Here is an 18935-nt window from a genome sequence, read left to right as displayed (position 1 = left end):
GGTCTCTTGGACAGGGACGAGAAACACTCAGGGGACGCTGCTGGAGGGACAGAGGATTGGGCAACAGGCTGCAAGAAGGATAGTCACCAGTTTCCCCAGGCTGGGGTCAGGGGGTTACTTGGAGCCCTAACTGATTAAGCCATGCCATGGGTTGAGTTGTGTCCCCCCAGGAAGATGTGTTCTCAATCCCAGTGCCTCCGAATGGGACTGTATTTGAAAATAGGGTTTTTATAGAGGTAATTGAGTACAAATGAGGTCATTAGCGTGGGCCCTTGTCCAACATGACTGGTGTCCTTAAAAAAAGGAGAAAATTTGGACACAGAGACAAACAGAGGAAAGACGACAGAAGACACAGGACGGAGATGGCCTTCTGCAGGCCAGGCAGCGCCTGAGCCACCGGGGCTTGGAGAGAGTCTCCGCACAGCGCTCAGAAGGAACCAATGCTGCTCACACCTCGATCTCGGACTCCTAGCCTCCAGAACCCCGACAGGGCATGTAGTTTGAGCCACCAAGTTTGTGGTTCTGTGTTCCAGCAGCCTCGGGAAGGGAAGCAAATGCACCACGACTCATGGAAGGAGCTAACGAGATGGAGCTGATGACTGGATGGGGCATTTGCTGTGGGCGGTGTCACTGCTGAGGGGCTGAGCTGTGCACTGGGAAGTGATGGAGGTGACTTCAGGAGAGGGCAGCGTACTGGAGCCAGCAGATGGCCAGCAGAGGACGCTCCAGGGACCAGTGAGCACTCCCACTTTCTCTGGGAACAAAGAACGGAGGCCGTCTTCCAGACAAGGTGCCCCCCGAGGTCACAGTGGCCTTCTCGCCACCCTGGGCCTCACAAAGAAAGCTGGCGGCTTGCACAACACGCTCCCACTGCTTGCAGGGACCGAGGGCCTCCTTTCTCAGGGGTGCGGAGCCGGCAGGGCAAGCAGGGATGCGTCTTGGGCTGTGAGAACTCCAGGTTCAGAGGAGCCGGGCATGAATCTCCACCAGGCACAAAAGATGGCAGAAACCCTTTTCTTAATAATAGTATTTTATTGACAGTTATAAATATTTTCCATTTGTCCCCTATTTACAGTTGCAAAATAGTTTATGATATTCACTACCTTCACCCACCATTCAGCATCTTCCTAGAAACTGCTTGAAAATTGAATAGGAAATAGAAAGCTCTTTAAGGGGGGCCCACCAACCTGGCTCCAGGACTTCCAACCACCCACGCGGACAGCAGGCAACTTGCAGCAGGTGCTACACAGTAGCAAAAGGGCGGGCGGGGTGGGTCCCGGTGGGTCAGGACGCCAGGCTCCTCAGGACGTTGGTGATGCTCCAGCGCTGGCCCGAACACTTCTGCAGCACCAGCTGGAAGCCGAACTCCAAGTCGCTGTTCTCCTGCAGCTCCAGGCAGCGCTTGGACTTGAGGTTCTGGATGGGGCCTCCCTAGGAGCCAGGGCAGAGGGTGGAGTCAGAGAGTGTCCAGGCAACATGGGGAGGTCCGGGGAGCCTGAGGCCTAGCGGCTGGTGCCAGCTGAAACTATGTGTGCGTCTAGATGTCGGGGATCCAATGAGGCCACGGGAGGTCTGGGGCCTGCATTCCCATGAAGCCTCGGGCTCCCATCTCTGATGTGTTGGTCTCCTCCCTGAGAATGAACTTGTGTGTAAGTTTTCTTCACAGAGCCCTAGCTTTTCAGTAGAACAGAGATACCCCACCCCGATGTCCGTCTATCTGGCTGGGGTACAGCATGCTGGGTTGCTCCTACGGCTCCTATCTGCAGGGCTAAGCCCTACTCTCCATAACCATAGGCTGGGGCCCTGCTCTGAAAAGCCTAGCTCCTTGGGACCACCCGTGATTGACCTCCTGCTTTTAGGGTCTGTGCTCCCAACTGGACCTCTAGAGCCATCAGTGCTGGTCTCAACCAAGTTCAGGCTCCTGGATTCTGTCTGTAAGGCCACTGGGCTCCCTCATCCCTGGATATGTATGGTTTCCCCATGCTGTTGGTGTTCTGGAATGTTCTGTAGCCATGCACACTCAGTTTATACCCCAAACACCCTGGGGCTGCTGGCTATGTGGCTGGGTGTCAGCATTTTGAGTATCTCTGAGTTTTACTGAAAATGTGCTCAGCTGGGCTTTGGCCTCCCAAATAAGTGGAATTGCTTGGCCTGGGTAAGTGGGCTCCTTGTAGCTTAATGCTACTTGATTATATGCTAAAACTCACCTTTTCCCCAGAACCTACTGTGTTTCCCATCTCAGCCATAACCAGGCATCGTTGTGGGAAAGCTGGGCATTTTCAGTATATATCCACCACTCCCCAGCATCTCATTAGGCACTGATTCCTGTCAATTCCACCTCCTTCAGGCCTCGTGACTGTCTCCTTATCGCTATCCCTTCGTACTTGCCCTGATTCAGGCCACCATCTTCTCTCCCCTGACAACTGCATCAGCCTCCTCGCTGATCCCCTTCCCACTTCAGGAGGCAGGGAGTAGTGATCTTTTCAGATGCGTATCTGGCCTGGAAGACAGAGCCCAGCTCTGTAGCGCATGCTCATGGTGTGGTGCTGTGTCTCTCTCTGGTCCGGTCCCCCTCAACTTGCACACCTTGAACTGCAGTGATACCAAACTCTGTGTAGTTGCTGAATGCATTTACATTTTCTCAGGATTCCTAGACGTTGAACAAGCTGTGCCCTGTGCCTGGGGTCCTCTCCATGCTCTGTCTGCTTCAGGCTAAGCCATAGTCACTGAAGGCTCGGTGCCTGCTCCTTCCTCCAGAGGCTTTTCACCTTCCACTAGCTCCTGCCTCCTCCTCCCCTCCAGTTCCCCAGCTGGCGCGGTGTTCTCCATCTCGTGATTTTTCCCGACTCAGCACTTATTGAAGGACAGTAAAAGTTCTTATTTACTTGTCTTTTCTCCCGCTGGACTGAGAGTTCTATGTTTTATCAATTTCTGTCCCCTCAACATCCAGCAAAAAGCTTGGATGGAACACGACAGGTGATCATTAATCTGTCTGTCATGACTTATATAGGTAAGAAGGGAATTGGTCACAGGATGGGGTGACCATGCTCAGGTTTGCCCTGGCAGGCCTGGCAGCAAAGAGAGGGAGACTCTGAGCCCACCCCCAGCTCCACCCATGCCCATCCCAGCGAACAGCCCACTGTGAGCGAGGGAGACGGAAGTCCTTTCTGGAAGTCATCCCCAGTCTGCCACCACCATCCCCCTGGCAACAACTGACATCTCAAGAGCACATCGAGACTCAGTTCTCACAACCACTGGGAAAACTGGCAGTATCTGCCCCAGCTGAACAGACACTTCCCTGCGACCCAACAGCTGTACCTATAGCTATACAACTAGCAGAAAGGTGTGCACCACAGACAGGTACCCAGGTGCCTTCTGAAACATGATTTGTAAAAGCTCCAACCTGGAAACAACCCAACCATCCATCAATAGGAGGGCAGATAGAAAACAGCGGTGACTCACATAAAGGAATACTATGCAGCATCAAAAACGGACACACTGGCGCTCTACTCAAGAGGGGTGAATTTCACAAATACAACGTTAGCAAAGGAAACCAGGCAGAATATATACATAATCCTACTTCTATAAACTTCCCAAGCAGGCAAAATAAAACCACAGTGTTCAAGTCAGGGTGGGGTTACCTTTGGGGTGGAGGGGGTGGCAAATGACAGGAAGCAAGAAGGGGGCTTCTGGGGTGCTGGTGGGGTGCTCTTTCTGACCAGGGTGGTGCTTGCATAGGCATTTACTTGGTTTTAAATAATTAAGTTGAGCATTTATTTTTGTACGTATATTTGCATGTTTCTGTGTGTATGTGCTGCTCTTCAGTTAAAAAAATTAAAACAAAATTCCAGCTCCCAGGAGGGACTTTGTGCCGAGTGTGAAGGAGGCGGGGGAGTGAGAAGCCAGATGGTGAAGTCCGCGTGTGTGTGTGTGTGTGTGTGTGTGCGTGTCAGGAGCGGGTGTGGAACTTCCCAAGGTCTGGTGTGTGGGAGATGGCCTTGCAGATAGAAAACCTCTTCTGAAGCATTGGAGTGAGTGAAGCAGCCCAGCCCAGCCAGCACCTCCTCTGAGGAGAGCAGTGACTCACTGCCCCTAGGATCACAGAGACATCAGAACAAAGGGGGAACTGAAACAGCGGCCTCATGGGGGCCCCCCAGGTGCAGCCAGAGAGAAACCTACAGGTCATGTCCTGACAGGACCGGACCAGTGGCCATGAGACAGGGGCTCAGAAAGGACTCATGTGGGAAGAGTCTCCATGTGGGAAGAGACTTTGAAGCTGATCCTCTTGTTCTCATCTGCAACCTGAATGGCTCTGCTCTTGGGCCTCGGGCCCTTTAGCTCTGCATGTCCACCTGCAGGGACAGCCCCCGAACCAGCACGTTCTTTCCCCAGTGGCTCCTCCTAGGAGCATTCTCCTCCTGTTGAACTACGATTAGGGGCATCCAGCAAGGGAACCCAGAACACCCCTCAGGGTCCCACACTTGGGTCAGCTCCTGCTTCTCCACCTCTTCCCTTCTGACAGGGGAAGGTGAGGCCCATGTCCCCCACTTCTATGCTTTTCCATGTGGAGTTTCTTATGGAAGAATTTTGTATACTTTCCCCATTCTGGTTGCCCTCCTTTGTTTTGTGTCTCTCAGAACTGATCACAGAGCACAAACCACCTCATTTCCACTGAACAATAAATAGGCCCTTGCAACACAGGCAAGGAATGGGCACTGTTGGTGGCCACACCACAGTCCCGAACCATGAACCATGCTGGGACTGTGGAGGACATCCGCAAGGATAGGCCCCATCCTATCCCTCAAAGGCTGGACTTTTGGACACAGAGGCATCCCTGTGACACTTGCTCCAAACAAGGCCAGCCCATGGCTCTGCCTGGCCCAGTTTCTATGGCTTCTGTGTAAAAGCTCACAGCCTCCAGACCAAGCACATCTGCTGCCCACGCACAGGCTGGGCCATGTGGCTGGTGCTTCCTCATTGGGACTGTATCCAGCTTCTCCTGACGCTCCAACATCCGGCCATCCGGTGGTCCTACCCACTGCTGGGAGTGCAGCGCAGGCAGGGCTGGATGAAACCAGCCAGCTCTCTTATTCATGACGTCTGCTGGGGGTTTGGCACTCCAGGGGGTGAGATGGAAAGGGGAGAGTGCTGAACTAGGATGCTTCTTTTCTGGTGGTCAGCTGTGTGGCCCTGGGCAGCCGCCCACTCTTCTGGTTCCATTATCTCTAGGGTCAGATGATCACTTCTGTCCTGATTACTGGAGGATGAGCAGGACAGATGGGAAATCCCTTTATCAGCTACAAACAACAAACGGATATGAGGCTGTTCATAGAATCGGGTGGGGGATCCAGAAAAAGTGCACAGCAAGCAGATGGGGCCAGACCAAGTGCCCTTCCATTCCACTGGAGATTTTGACTGCTCAGCATGTCCTCAGGGGCTGGGCCAGGCTGCTTCAGCAAACCCTGGGCCATGGAAGCTTGGAGGAACTGGTCCCAGACAGGAGGCCGCGGCCGCCTCCTTTCCCACCAGCCACTCAGGAACATTCTGAGCCTTCTGCAGGGCACCGTGCCAAGGCTGAGAGAGGAAGACAGGGGCAGTCTCTGAGAAGTAAAGTGTTCCTTCAGAGATTCAACTATGACATTTCCCAGGCCCTACCCTGGCCCAACCATGCCCTCGGCACCCTAGAGACAGGAAGTGTGGTGACCCTGGGGCAGAAACAGCCAGGGTGGCCTCTGGGAAGAATGTGGAAGAAATGGAGTGAGGCCAAGAGCAGGGTCGGGTGTGGAGAAGCACAGCCTCTGTGAGAGTGTGTGGGGCTGCAGGGAGGGCAGGGTGTGAGGCCAAGGAGAGCTCCCTGTCTGGAGGCTCAGAAAGGAGAATCTTCTATAATGGAGTAGTCAGGCCACCCTGGAGGCCCCAATGAGCAGAGCCCAGGCATGCATCTTGGAAAGACATCTGGAGTAGGGGGAGAAGGGCCAGGCTACCCCTTGGTGCTAGAGCTAGCACTGGCCCCTGGTGCTTTCTCCCTCATGTCTTCCTTCTCAGACCTTGACCTCTCTCACTGAACAAACTCTAGGGTCTTGCCTCTCTTTGGGAAAGTTCCATTCACCGCCATTGGAAAGGAGCCTTCCCTTCCTCCACTCAGTCCCTCCCTGGTGAGTTCAGCCCCCTTGGGAGCAGCCTGGTGTTGCTACCAAGTGTACCTCTACCTGCAGGCTTTGCACCTGGGATAAAAGTAACAACAGTTAACACTATTGACCATATGCCCAGCACTGTATCAAATGCTTTACATGCCCAATCTCACGTATTCCTCACAATAACCCTGAGAGGTGGAGATGCTAATTATCATCATTTTATAGAATTGGAGACTGAGGCTCAGAGAGGTCAGGAGCCTTGCCCAGGATCACATGGTCAGGAAGTGGTAGAGTTTAGGTGGGGATCCCAGGAGCCAGTCCCCTTTACTGTTCCCCACCAGAATAAGTGGCCAGCCCACCCACTATTTATTCCACTCCCTGCCTGTCTCAAGGGAGTGGACTAGACTGACAGATGTTCGTGCCCCAACACCTGGGGTCTTCTTGACCAGAGAGGAAAATCAACTTGACCTCCAAGAGGCTCTGAAGAGCCATTTTGATCTAGTTCTTTTGAAAACTCTCTGCCATCCATCAATCCATCCGTCCATTCATTGATCCATCCATCCATCCATCCATCCATCCATCCATCCATGCATCCATCTGATATTTAATGAATGCCTATTGTGTGTCAGGAACATCAGTGACCAAACAAGAAATAATCCTTATCTTAGTGAAGACTATTCTAGGAGGAGGAGCAAACGATAAATTCTATAGTGTGTTAGAAGGTGATAGGCTGCACAAAAATGTAGAGCAGTGTGTGTGCATGTTTGTGCCCCTAAAATTCATGTTGAAGGCCCAATCCCCTATGTGATGGTATTTGGAGGTGGGCATGGAACCCTCATGAATGGGATTATATGAAGAGACACGAGAGGGATGACCTCTCTCTCTCTCCACCCCCCCACCCCCGCCCCCACGTGAGGACAGTGAGAAGGCTGCCATATGCAAACTGGGAAAAGGGTTCTCACCAGACACTGCATCTGCTGGCACCTTGACCTTGGACTTCCCAGCCTTCAAAATAAATGTTTGTTGTTTAAGCCACCCAATCTACGGTCGTTTTGTTATAGCAGCCTGAATGGACCAAGACAAGCTGGGTGAGAGGGTTCGGGCATGGTGGTGAGGCAGGCTGCAATGGTAAGAGGTGGTCAGAGTGAGCCTCACTGAGAAGGTGAGATATGAGCAAGATGTGAAGGAGAGGAGTTAGCCCAGGGGATATCTGGGGAGAGTCCCAGGGCCCAGAGCAAAGCTCCCACTCAGGCAGAGGCCTGGTGTGTTTGGAGAACAGCACAGAGGCCCCGGCTCAGAGTAGGCATAGGAGATGAGGCCCAAGAGGTAAGTGTGGGGCAGGTTGTGTGGGGCCTTAGAGCCACAGGATGAACTTTGGCATTTTACCTGGTGACAGGGCCAGCCACCGCAGAGTAGGACTGACATGTTAACCATGTCACTCTGCTGTGTTGGGCATTAAGCATTGGAGGGAGGAAGGAAGCAGGGACCTGTCAGCAGGCTCTTGTCCTCACACCCAGGGCCAGCCAGCAGCCTCTGGGCCAGACCCAGGGCTCTGGGGGGCTGAGGCTTGATGCAGAACCCCCACCCAGCCCCGCCCCCTGTGGAGGGTGCAGTCACGTGGTTTACTAGTCCAGTCATCTAAATTATTTGTGTAATACTTACAACTACAGGATCTGGAAACACATAATACTTTTAATTAAAGAATTTAAATAAGGGCAATTAAACCTGGCAGGAGAGATGCTGTGGCATACAGAGAGCTTAATTGGAAAAGGAACCAAATTAAATATGGAAACAGCATTAAAAAAATCGAAAGCTAAATGTACAGACTTAAGAAGCCTAATAATAATCCCTAGAGCTGGGTGCCCAGCCCCCAGCTTGGTGCCTTCTCCTCCTGGGCCTCGCTGGAGTGGTGACTAGCAAGGGCATGAGAGGCAGTGGGAGTGGAACCCAAGGACATGGGCCCCTGCTCCCACCCTGCCCCTGGCTCTCCCTGGCCATGACCCTGGCTAAGTGCTGGTCTGGGCTTTAGTCTTGTCCTTCGCAAAAGGAGCCAGAGCACTGGGGGCACTGACCCTGTCTCCCGGTGGAGCACTGACCATGTCCACAGGCACATGCAGATCTATGGTCGTCCATCAGTCCCTGGGGCTGAGGCATTGAGGAACTGACCCCAGATCGCGTGGCCCTTCCTCCCTGCCTCAGTTTCCCCCAGGGGTGTGTCTGTGGAAGCTCGGGGTGGAACAGCTAGCACCAGACTAAGCATCCTGGCTCCCCCTGGAGCTGTAGGCTGGATAGATGGATTAGACAGAGCTCCTAAAAGGCTTGTTAAACCATAGATCACTGGGCTCCACTTTTCTGATCCAGTAGATCTCCAATGAGGCTCAAAATGCATTTCTTTAAATTTCCCGTTTCTGTTGCTGCTGCTGGTGGTGCTGGTCCGGGGACCACAGAGGGGACCTCAAACACCACCACCTTGTCCGGGGAAAGGGCTGGGCCCAGCTGGTTGTTGGCACTGGCCTCCCTGAGGAGCAGCATTTGGAGCGTCTGGCCTGAGCTCGCACAGGTCTCACAGTTGCGGTCACCAGGAGGTCATGTGCGGACTGCATCCTGTATGCTCTGTTTATTTCAGAGCTCCCCTTCCACTCTCCTTTCTAATTAATTTTCCAGGGGCAAGTGGCCTGGTGGGGCTTTGGCTTTCCAGTGGTTCTCAATCTTGGCTGCCAATTAGAATCACCTGGGAATCTTTTTAAAATCCTGATTTCTGGGCCTCATCCTCTGGAAATTCTGTTTCTTTGTTATGGGGTGGGGCCACAACATTAGTAACAAAGAAACAGAATTTCCGGAGGATGAGGCCCAGAAATCAGGATTTTAAAAAGATTCCCAGGTGATTCTAATGTGCAGCCAAGGTTGAGAACCACTGCTTTAAGCACAGTGGGTGCAGGAGTTTCAGGTTAAGCAGTTTATAATCAGTATTCAAATATTTGAAAGCATAGGTGCGATGTTAGTGCTGGTTACAGATACCTGAGATTAAGCCATTTTGTAGGGGAAAGGGGTCTCTCTGTGCCAGGAATAGCCAACACTTCATTGACTCAATAAGCTCTTCGGTGTTTGTCTTTCTTCAAGGAGACTTGGTGGCCGAGGGAGACGGGCCTGGGATTTGTGGTGAAGCTCCAGTGGACTGAGGATGGAGCAATGGCAATGTCAAGTGTGAAAGGAAAGGTGGAGGCTGGGGCGGGGAGGATGAAGACAGCGGAATGGCAGGAGGGAGTGTGCTGAGGAGGCAGGAATCCAGCCAGTTCAGACGCACCTGCGACGTGGCTTGGCAGGGAGACCCAGCCCGGAGCTGCCAGAGCTGCCATCCACTGGCTTTCCAGAGGTGAGACCAAGGCAGTGTGGGCCCCAAATTGGACAGGATTCCCAGATTTGACCTTGGACAAATTATTCAATTCTTCTGTGCCTCAGTTTCCTCATCTGTAGAATGAGGATAATTAAAGTACCTAATGACATTATCATGGGGACCAAGTAGTCTTTATAAATCAGTTACAATAGTACCAGGCACATAGTAAGCACCATGTAAATGCTTGATAAATACATTTCCAAACCTCCCTGAGGTCTGCGTAGTGGGGAGCTGAGCCATCACACCTGGTCCTGGCTCCTGATCTCTGTGGGGTGAGCAGGGGGAGAAGCGGGTGCTGACTGCCATCTGCTAACGATAACTAAGGAAACAGCCAGGGCCTGAACAGAGCTTCGCCAGTCCCCAAGCTGGACAGTTCCACCCTTGCCCTTTCATGTGACATGGAAATGAAAAGCTGTTTTATTCCAAAGCCACAATGAAATACCCGACCAGAGTCTTTCTGCTCAGCACAAAAGGTTCTCAAAGTTGGACTTCCTGGCACAGCGTGGGGGCTGGAGCGGGAGAAAGTCAGAGCTCCTCCTCCCTGGTGTTGGGAAATTCTTTGGCAGAATTAGCGGTGCTCCCTGGGAAATGTGCTCTGCAGATAGGTTCTGTTCTGAGTGGGTTACTCATCTTGCATCAATTTATCAAATTGGACCCCACCAATCAGGGCCGATTGTCCCTGGACAGGCGGGCTTGGCTCTGTGCTCAGCACTCCTCCTGTCGGTCTCCTCATACTCTGGAAACTCTCTTCTCTCCTGGTGTTAATAGAAACCTCTTATTGTCCTGGATGGTCCTCATTTAGAAAATGCATACACGCTGCCCTGAGAAGGAGGCAGCACAGGGCAGAGGTGTGGGGACGGCCGCCAGTGGAACACTGATCTGTGTGCCCTTGTCTCCCAGATGGGCCCTGCTAATGTTTTCACCAAAGAACCTGGCAGCCAACGGGAGTGGCGGCATACCCCATTTGGGGGGCAGCATGAACTACAGTCTGAGTACCTGACAATTCATCAAAGCCTCCTGTTTTAAAAGATCTTCATACAAATGTGTACTCCATACCATGTACATACTTGTCCTATATAATAAAAGCATAGTATGCAAATTGTCTCCTCGATGGGAGTTCATCCAGGAGTTCGAAGATGGGCAGGGCTGATCGGGGAGAGGGAGGGAGTACCCGACTGAGAGCAGTTAGGGACCCTACCAGTGCACGAATTTCATGCACCGGGCCTCCACATCTCTACCTCCCTGTCTCCTTCCATCTGGAGTTACAGTAGAGGGAGAAGTGCACATTGGCCCTGTGACTTTGAGCACCCCACTTAGTGCATGCAGTTGGGATGTGCTACCATCTACAAGTGTTTTCTGTAGGAACTAGGGATTTCCAACTGAGCAGGGCGCTTTGACTATTACATTGAAATGTCCTGGAAGTACAGTCGTACTGTTTTTTATTTTTTTTTATTTTCAGCATGCATGCATGCAAGGAGGACCATCGAAGGATTTTTTTCATCTTTGGGTCTCCCCAAACCTAGCTCCTAGCACATCAGAGGCCTTTAATTAATATTTGTGAGTTGTTAAATCAGGGACTCCTTCCTTCAATCAATAGCACACTGGATGTCTGCTCTGTCTCAGGCTTCTCAAGAGGGATTGGAGATTCTGAAAGTGGAAGACAGCCCTAACCTTCAGTCTATGGCTGACAGGAGACAGGGGCAGGGAGTGAAATAACAAATGATTCCATAAAGTGGGGTAAATATGACCCTCAAACAAGAACTCAGCTAATTTTCAAATTCATGCTGCTTTTCACTAAGGCAGGCCCAGTGGGGCTTCTAGGTGGAAAAGCCCTTCTCAGGACTGCTGTCTAACTTCAGCTTAGAATGGCAGAATTTCAGGGGTGGCAAGCCCTTACGACCATCCAGTCCAGTTCCGTTTAGAGCTGTATAGCCTCAGATGGCCTGCCCAGTGTTCCCTGAGCCCACCTCTACTCTGAACTAGCAACTTCATGTCAGGAAAACCCTGACTATGAGGAAGCTGTCCAGGGGTGGCCTTGGATTAATAAACTCCCTTCACAACTACCTCCACTTAACCCATCACTACTGCCAATAGACTTAAAATGACTCTCCAAGTCCTCCCAACAGCTGCCTGGCCCCAGGCCCCCGTGCCAGCCAGGTCACCTCTTCTCTCACAGGGAGAATGGAGCAGCCTCTTACCCTGCTTGCCTGTCTGCAGCCCCTTTTCTTCCGTCCCACTTGTACTCTGCTGCCGGAGGGACTCAGACCCCATCACCACAATCCGTTGCTTAAGTATCTCCCTTAGTTTCTCCCTTTGCTTTTAAGGTGAAATCTAAACTTCTTAGCGTGGCTTCCGGCGACCACCATTATCTGCTCACACTTTACTCTTAAGTCTCATCTCTCTTATGCCCCACGGAAAATTCTAAACTCCACCCACACCAAACCTGATTTCCATTTCTCAAGTGTGCTCTGCTTTTTCTTGCCTTTGCCCAGGCTGAGCCTCTACATAGAATGTTCTTCTCTCTTTCTACACCTGGGAACTGTCCTACAACTTCCAAGATCTAGATCAAACAAGCCTCGAATGTTCCCTGAGTTCTGTCAGCCTGGGGTCCCAGAACACCCTCCCCCTCCTTTCTGCTCTCATCACCCAGTGTGGTGTGTTTACATGGCCAGGAGCTCCTCCGAGCAGAGGCCCTGTTTGACTCACATCTGCATCCCTCTTGCCCAGGCCCCTGTGCTTCATAAATGTTTGATGAACGACTGAAGGAAAGAATGTTCATTATTGGGAAATTTCTCCTTAGAGCCGTGTGCGTCCGTGTTGCCAAGAGATGTTTTCGTCAAACCTGGTTTCTCAGTGTCAGAATCGAGCGCTGTCCCGATTCATCCCGGAAGCATTGGAAATTCAGAAGGGCTTCCCAGAGTTAGAGGAAAGGCATTAAACAGAAAGTCAGGGTATGAGATGGAACACTAAGATATGCAAATGCCTATCTTTGTAGGCGATCGGGGGAGAATCGCACTAGATTATTTTGAAATTAATTCAGCCTGAGTGTCTGTGGAGTTTAAATGCAGCCCTCAGGGGAGTAAATAATGCAGACTGTGCAACCGGAAAGGAGATTTAAAATGCACCATTAAAAGCTCCTTTCAGCCCAACTTCTGCACCGGAAAATTCTAGTTGGTAGGTTCCCCATGAAATTTGCAAAGATTAAAACCTGTTGCAAGAAAACATGTCTAAGAACACGACTTTAGAGTCTCCCAGCATCCTCTGGCCTTGTCAGGAGCAGCTCCTAACCAATGTGGGCTTGGGGAGAGATTCCAGGTTGCTTGATAAATATTGATCATTTTGCTTTAAACAAAAATTTCACAAATGTTAATTTCAAAATATCAAGTAAGAGTAGCTCTCTGGATTTGCAAATAGGGATTTAAAAATATCATTTTCCAACAGTTTTCTTGGTAGAAGGATCAAAGCATTCTGGGAGTTTCAGTTAGATAGATGCCTAAGTGGCCGAAGGCTGCCCCGTCCCCACGCGCCTACATGGCCTGCTTTGTTGCTCACTGTGTCCCTTCAAGCAGGAATCGGGCTGGGCTCCCTGTTCAATGCCACGTGCCGAGATGAGGGAAGGAAGGAGCTGGATTTTGGAGGGTCTGTTTCAAGGACACCCATTGTTTTGTTCCTTTCTCTGTCCCAATCACAGATGGAGAGATGAGATGAGGGTTAGTGAGGGGCACCAAGGCATTCAGATCTGCACAGATGAGCTGAGCCATCCCGTCCGCAACCTTGGAGCATATGTGGGAAGGCTATCTGTCTGTGAGGGCTGAAAAGGAGGCAGATGGGCCTGCCTGGGGGGCTGGGATATTGAAGCAGCCTGGGGTCAGATTCAGCCGGCCTGTTGGAACTCCAGCTCGGCCACACTTGGGCTGTGAGATCTTGGCCAAGTGACTTAATCTCAGTGTCACCTTTGAGATGGAGTTGCCATGCTTATCAACATCGAACTGCATGAGGCTGGACACAGAGAGGCCGGGGCCGCACAGATGGAGCTGTTTTCCTGGTGATTCCAGAGCTCCTGGGAGGAGCAAGGCCTCTGAAGGGGCCAGGGAACTTACTTTAGTTCAAGAACACTCGTATCCGGCTGACACAAAGTCCCCGAGTGGCAGGTGCCTGGCTGGGCCATGACCTCCAGGGACCATTCCAGGAAATCCCGGCTCCTCTTGCCTGCCTCCTCTCTCAGTGAGTCAAGGCAGACTGCCCTTTACAAAATGTCCCAAGACACTGCCCTGTGTGGTAACCTTGTCCCCTAGAGCGACCCCTACTGGGAGGAAGGCAGGCAGAGGGGTCATAGATCAGAAGGGTCCCAGCACTGTCTATACCTGGGAGGCTGGGCTTCATGTCCTGAGAAGGAGCTTGTGTAGAAGAAATTCGAGGGTTTAAAGCCAGAGAAACCCAAGTTTAAATCCCAGCCCTACTCTTACTGTGTGACTTTGTACAGGTGACTCCCAACTCTGAGCCTGCTTCCTTACATCGAAAACTTAAATAAAAATGATAATAAAACAGCAACAATGACAATATAATAATAACCACCCAATGAACTGATGTATGTGAAACCCCTGGCATATAGTAAGTGCTCAATAAATCCCGAGAGTTGCCTGGAGTCACACCTCCCTCTAGCCACAGTGTCCCTCTCCTCCCAGGCCCTCCCTGGCCCCTGGGCCCCTCCCCATTCCCTTTGCTTTGCCTCCTCCTGGGCTGTTACCTGAGAGAACTGCCAGTGAAGCTTCATCCTCTTGGCTTTGGCGTAACTGCACTCGATGAGCCGCGGCCGGCTGTTGACGTCCACCAGGCACCGGTTGTCATCGTCGTCAACCGTGGGGCTCAGGACGCCCACATGGATCTGCTGACTGCTCGTGTAGTACACGTTCTGGGGGTGGGGGAGAAGGAGGTTACATGCTGACGACCGGAGAGATGGGGAGGGTTAGCAGGGTGTCTCCCCAAGCATCTGGTGAAGGGATTACAATCCAATGACCTTCATATGTTTTCTATTGCAATGGACTAGACGACTCCCTTTTACATTTCGATCCAGCACAGCATCTGGTCCACATGTACAACTGAAACAAACTTTTCAAGAAATGAAACTTAGCCTCCCTAAATGCAAATGCTTTCTATTCTATTCTTCCATAGAAAAGCATTGGTCAAACCTTTTAAACTGATTTCACCACCCACCGTTTAAAAAGCACTTCTTGAATCCATTATTTACAGGCTTGCTGACTTCTCCCTCCATAAATACTTTATGCAAGATACTGTGCGTGGCCAGTAGTTAGAGAGCAGGAAACCTGGACACTATTAGGGGGTTTGGAGTCTGGGGGATAGGAGATATACAACAGGTAACTTCCATCCATCCTAGGACTGTGCACAGTAGGGGTTGGCAAACTTTTTCTTAAAGGGCCAGATGGCAAATATTTCTGGCTTTGCAGGAGTATGGAGAGGTCCCCAAGACCAGCCCCAGGCTCAGTGATTCACTGACTCACAGGAATCAGCACATGGCTGTACTCATGGCTACGATTTATCACAGTGAAAGGATACAGATCAAATCAGTGAAGGGAAAGGGCACAAGGGGCGAAGTCTGGGGAAACCAGGTCCAAGCTTCCAAGGTTCTCTCTCAGAGGTCACGGAGGATGCACAGAATTCCCCCACAAGGAGCTGAGACAGCCCACGTGAAGTGCTCTTACAGACCAAGCACCCAGGGTTTTTTTGGGGGGGCTCTTCACATAGGCAGCCTCTGCCTGGTATGTAAGAAAGTTCCGGACTTCCAGAAGGAAAGCAGGTATTTAGTATAAACCATACAGTTTATACAACCAGTGTACGCACCGTGAGCTACTCGCAGCAGAGTGGGAATGGTGGGAACCCTCCTGAAATCTAAGTTCTCGGACGCCAGTCAAGGGCCAGCCTTGTAAGGGCCAGAGTCACTGCTGTGTTAACTGTTTCTGCACAGAGGGCCCTGCCATCCCCGTCAACCCAATGCTGCCACTGAAGCATGGACACAGCCACAGTTAACACAGGAACCAGTGGCTGCATTCCGGTCATGTTTTCCTTACAAAAACAGGGCTGTCCCATGCGCTGTCATTTGCTGGCCCTGGTGGGAGCAGTGGCTCCCAACAAGAGCTCTAAGTGGGCAGTCACAGGGCTTTGTGAGCCACTCCTAAAGGAATTGACACCCCACCTAAGGTTAGACCTCTGGGCAAATCCAGATACCACATTTCTTTGCTTTAGGTTAGAATTCAGGGTGGGCCCTCTTATTATCTTGATCTATTCAAAATTCTCACTGGTAAACATTTTATTCATCCCCAATGGCAAAATGAAGTAGTTCTTGCTTTAGTTAAAGGAGGTGGTTGATAGGACTTTTAAAACCTGAGTGCAGGGAATGAAAGGGACCATGGGGCGAGGCGGGCAGTGCATGTAAGGAGGGTAAGTAAGGGGAGGTTCTTCAGGACCACACTTTCCTGGTGCCTGGAAGTCCAGGGAGGGAGTGGAGAGACAGGCAGGGTCACTTCAGACCTAAGAAGAACCTTGGGCCAGGGTATAAATTAAGGTCCCAGCAGAAACAGATGGTACACTCAACAGAGAGGAACTGCCACGGATATAATGTAATGGAGACACAGTTCTCAATGCCGTGGGTGGGTGCAAGGGCACCACAGGGATAGGATAGGTCCCTGAGGATGGTAACATGGAGCTGTTATCACTCCTAGGCCCAAACGGGTGAGAGGAGAGAGAAGTTACCAGAACTTAGAAAAGTTATGTAGAGAAGGTTGACTTGAGAGAAGATTCAGGAAGGAAGGTTTGGAGGTAACTGAGTGGTGGTGAATAAATACCCCGACTTCACCCTCCCATCCCCTTTCCATTCTTCTGCTGGACCAGCCCATTGGCAGAACCCATCTGGAAGCCGGAGAACACGGGAGCCCACTAAACACTCCGTAAAGTCGGCTCTCAGTCGGGGAGGAGACGGGTGGAGAGTGGGTCTGGAGGGATAGAAGGAAGACACTTAGTACAGAAAGGATCTGCTCTCCAAGGTAATCTTACAAGTTATCAGGTTTGGTGAGTCCATAGACATAGATGGGGAAACTACTAAAGTTTACTGATTCTTCCCATAACAGCGGCGAGGGAGCAGGGTGACTCAGTTCTGAGCAGAGGCCAAGTGCAGAATGCCCGGCTTCATGTGGAAACGGGACCAGAACACCGAGGCCAGGGAGACCATTCAGCACCTAAATTGGGTAAGAAGTGGGCTCCGCCTGAGCATCCTGACACCATCCCTGTGGGGCCTGGATTTCCAGCTGCCCATCAAGGAAAGTTGATGACCTGCTGTGCCTTCCAGGGGATTGGAGTTGCGGGAGAATTTGATAACTGATAAGATTTGGGCAATTAAACAGATGCAGTTAAGCATCTCACCCAGTCATCCACCCATCCATCCAACAACAACAAACCTCTAACGTGGTTCTGAGAAATGAGGTGAGAAAGCTATGACCCCTCCTGTCCTGGAAGATCAATGGCCAAGGTGGGGAAACTAACATATCAGGAAATAACGGCCCTAATCACACTAATACAGTGGGGCCTTGACTTACGAGTGTCCCGACTAACGAGTTTTTCGAGATATGAGCCGTCTCTCGGCCGATTTTTTGCTTTGAGTTGTGAGCTAAAATTCGGGTTACGAGCCAGCTTCAGATACCCCACCGCTAGTTGGCGCAGCGAACGTCACAGTGAACGCCACAACATCAGCCCAGCATCACGTGTCTCACTCATTCACTTTTTGATTTGACATAGGAGTAATTTGAGTTACGAGCTCCGTCACGGAACGAATTAAACTTGTAAGTCAAGGCCCCACTGTATAAGAATCGTCCCTTCTTCTTCCACTCACCTACCCTGACTCTTGCTACCACGAGAAAAGAAATGAAAACTCGGCACCTCCAGAGCCTTCCCTGGATATGCAAAAGTGTGTGTGTGTGTGGAGGGGGGTTGGGGGGGGGGGGTTGGGGGTGGTGCTCAGCCTGCCGCCTGGGCTTCCTCCCAAAGATGCACAGCTATTTCTCTCCCTGGATTGAATGCACCATGCTCTCTCGGGACAGAGTGTAGCTCTGAATCAGCTGCTGTGCCAGGACCCAGGTTTCCTGAGGCTCAGGAGCAAGGCAAGGACAGCCAGGGAGCCAGTCACTACCCCCTATCCACCACCCCTGTCCTTCGGGCTCAGCTCTGGTCTCCAGGGTAGGCTCCACAGACACAGCGGCCGCCCAGGCAATAGCTGAAATCAGTTCTACCCACTTAGCGGCTCTGCAGCGCTTGGGGGAGATGCCTGAGAGACGCGTGCACTTACTACCGGCACGGCTGTCATCAGAGCTGCTTATTGCTCCAGCGTCTGGGAAGATCATAACAGAAACAGACAGCTGTTATTTAAAAAGCCAACAATGAAGTGCATCCCGAGTGGTGCAACCGGGAAACAGGCGGATCACAGGGAGAATAGGCAGAGGATTCGCTCAGGGCGTCACCGGGACGCCTCAGGCGCCCAGCCAGCCGTGGACTGCATCTCACATGAAAGAAGGGGAACAGTTCAGTGCAGATGCCCCACATTAGCCCCCACAGGCCCAGCAGGCGCTGCTGTGTTTTCGGAGCCTGGAAGGTGCCGGGAAGAAACGACTCAGAACTGTGGTTGTCAACGGGGGCAGTTTTGCCCATCAGGGGGATCTGACAATGGCTGGAGACATTTTTTTACTGTCCTGGTGGGGGCGGGGGGCCGGCTGCTACTGGCATCGAGTGGGTGGAGGCCAGGGCTGCTGCACAGCATCCTACAATGCACAGATCGGCCCTCACAGCCAAGAGTTAGCGAGTCTGAAATGTCAGTAGTGCTGAGCTTGAGAAGCCCTGCCTTACACCGCTAACAATAAAAGCAGAAACATTTAGCTCCTACTATGAGTCAGATATAACACAATTTACGTGCTTTATCCCGGGGAATCCTAAGAATAACTCCAGGAGATGGGTGCTACTGTTGTCCCCATCCTGTAGATGAGGACACTGAGGCACAGCGGAATTAAGGAACCTGTCCAGTGTGGCACAGGCGGAGAGCAATAGCAGAGATTCAAACGAGGCCGTGTGACTCCAGAGCCACGGGTGACCTCTCACCTCACTTGCCTCCCTCGTTCAGGTCACTCCTGGTCTAGCCGGCAGGCTGGAGCGAAAGAGGCTGGGAGGCTGGCTTGGAAGCTTCAGAGATCCCTTTGAGCCATGAGGGGGCCTGCGCTGAGGGAGCAGCAGTGGGCCGGAGGGGACTTGGACTAAAAGGCCCGTAACACAAGGCGGTACGAAGTGCTAAGAGCAGCATCCTTCCTGTAACTCACGTCAGAGGCGAGGGCGGGGTGTTACCCTGCCTGTGG

General features: G+C 51.7%; 1 protein-coding gene across 3 annotated transcripts in view; it reads right to left on the bottom strand.

Moving 5' to 3' along the window:
* Positions 1–1012: 1012 nt before the first annotated feature.
* GALNT18 (polypeptide N-acetylgalactosaminyltransferase 18) overlaps positions 1013–18935 on the bottom strand; it is a 293469-nt gene continuing 275546 nt past the window's right edge. For all 3 annotated transcript variants that reach the window (XM_070425289.1, XM_070425290.1, XM_070425291.1), the window contains 2 exons: positions 14276–14440; positions 1013–1431 (listed from right to left, as the gene is read on the bottom strand). In XM_070425289.1, coding sequence (XP_070281390.1) covers positions 1285–1431; positions 14276–14440 — 312 coding nt within the window. In that variant the 3' untranslated portion in view covers positions 1013–1284. The remainder of the gene's footprint in view (positions 1432–14275; positions 14441–18935) is intronic.

Source organism: Myotis yumanensis, unplaced genomic scaffold (genome assembly GCF_028538775.1).
Source record: "Myotis yumanensis isolate MYYU_CA2020_CCGP unplaced genomic scaffold, mMyoYum1.0.hap1 SCAF_10, whole genome shotgun sequence".
Classification (NCBI taxonomy): Eukaryota; Metazoa; Chordata; class Mammalia; order Chiroptera; family Vespertilionidae; genus Myotis; species Myotis yumanensis.
This window is presented reverse-complemented; position numbering and strand designations above follow the sequence as displayed.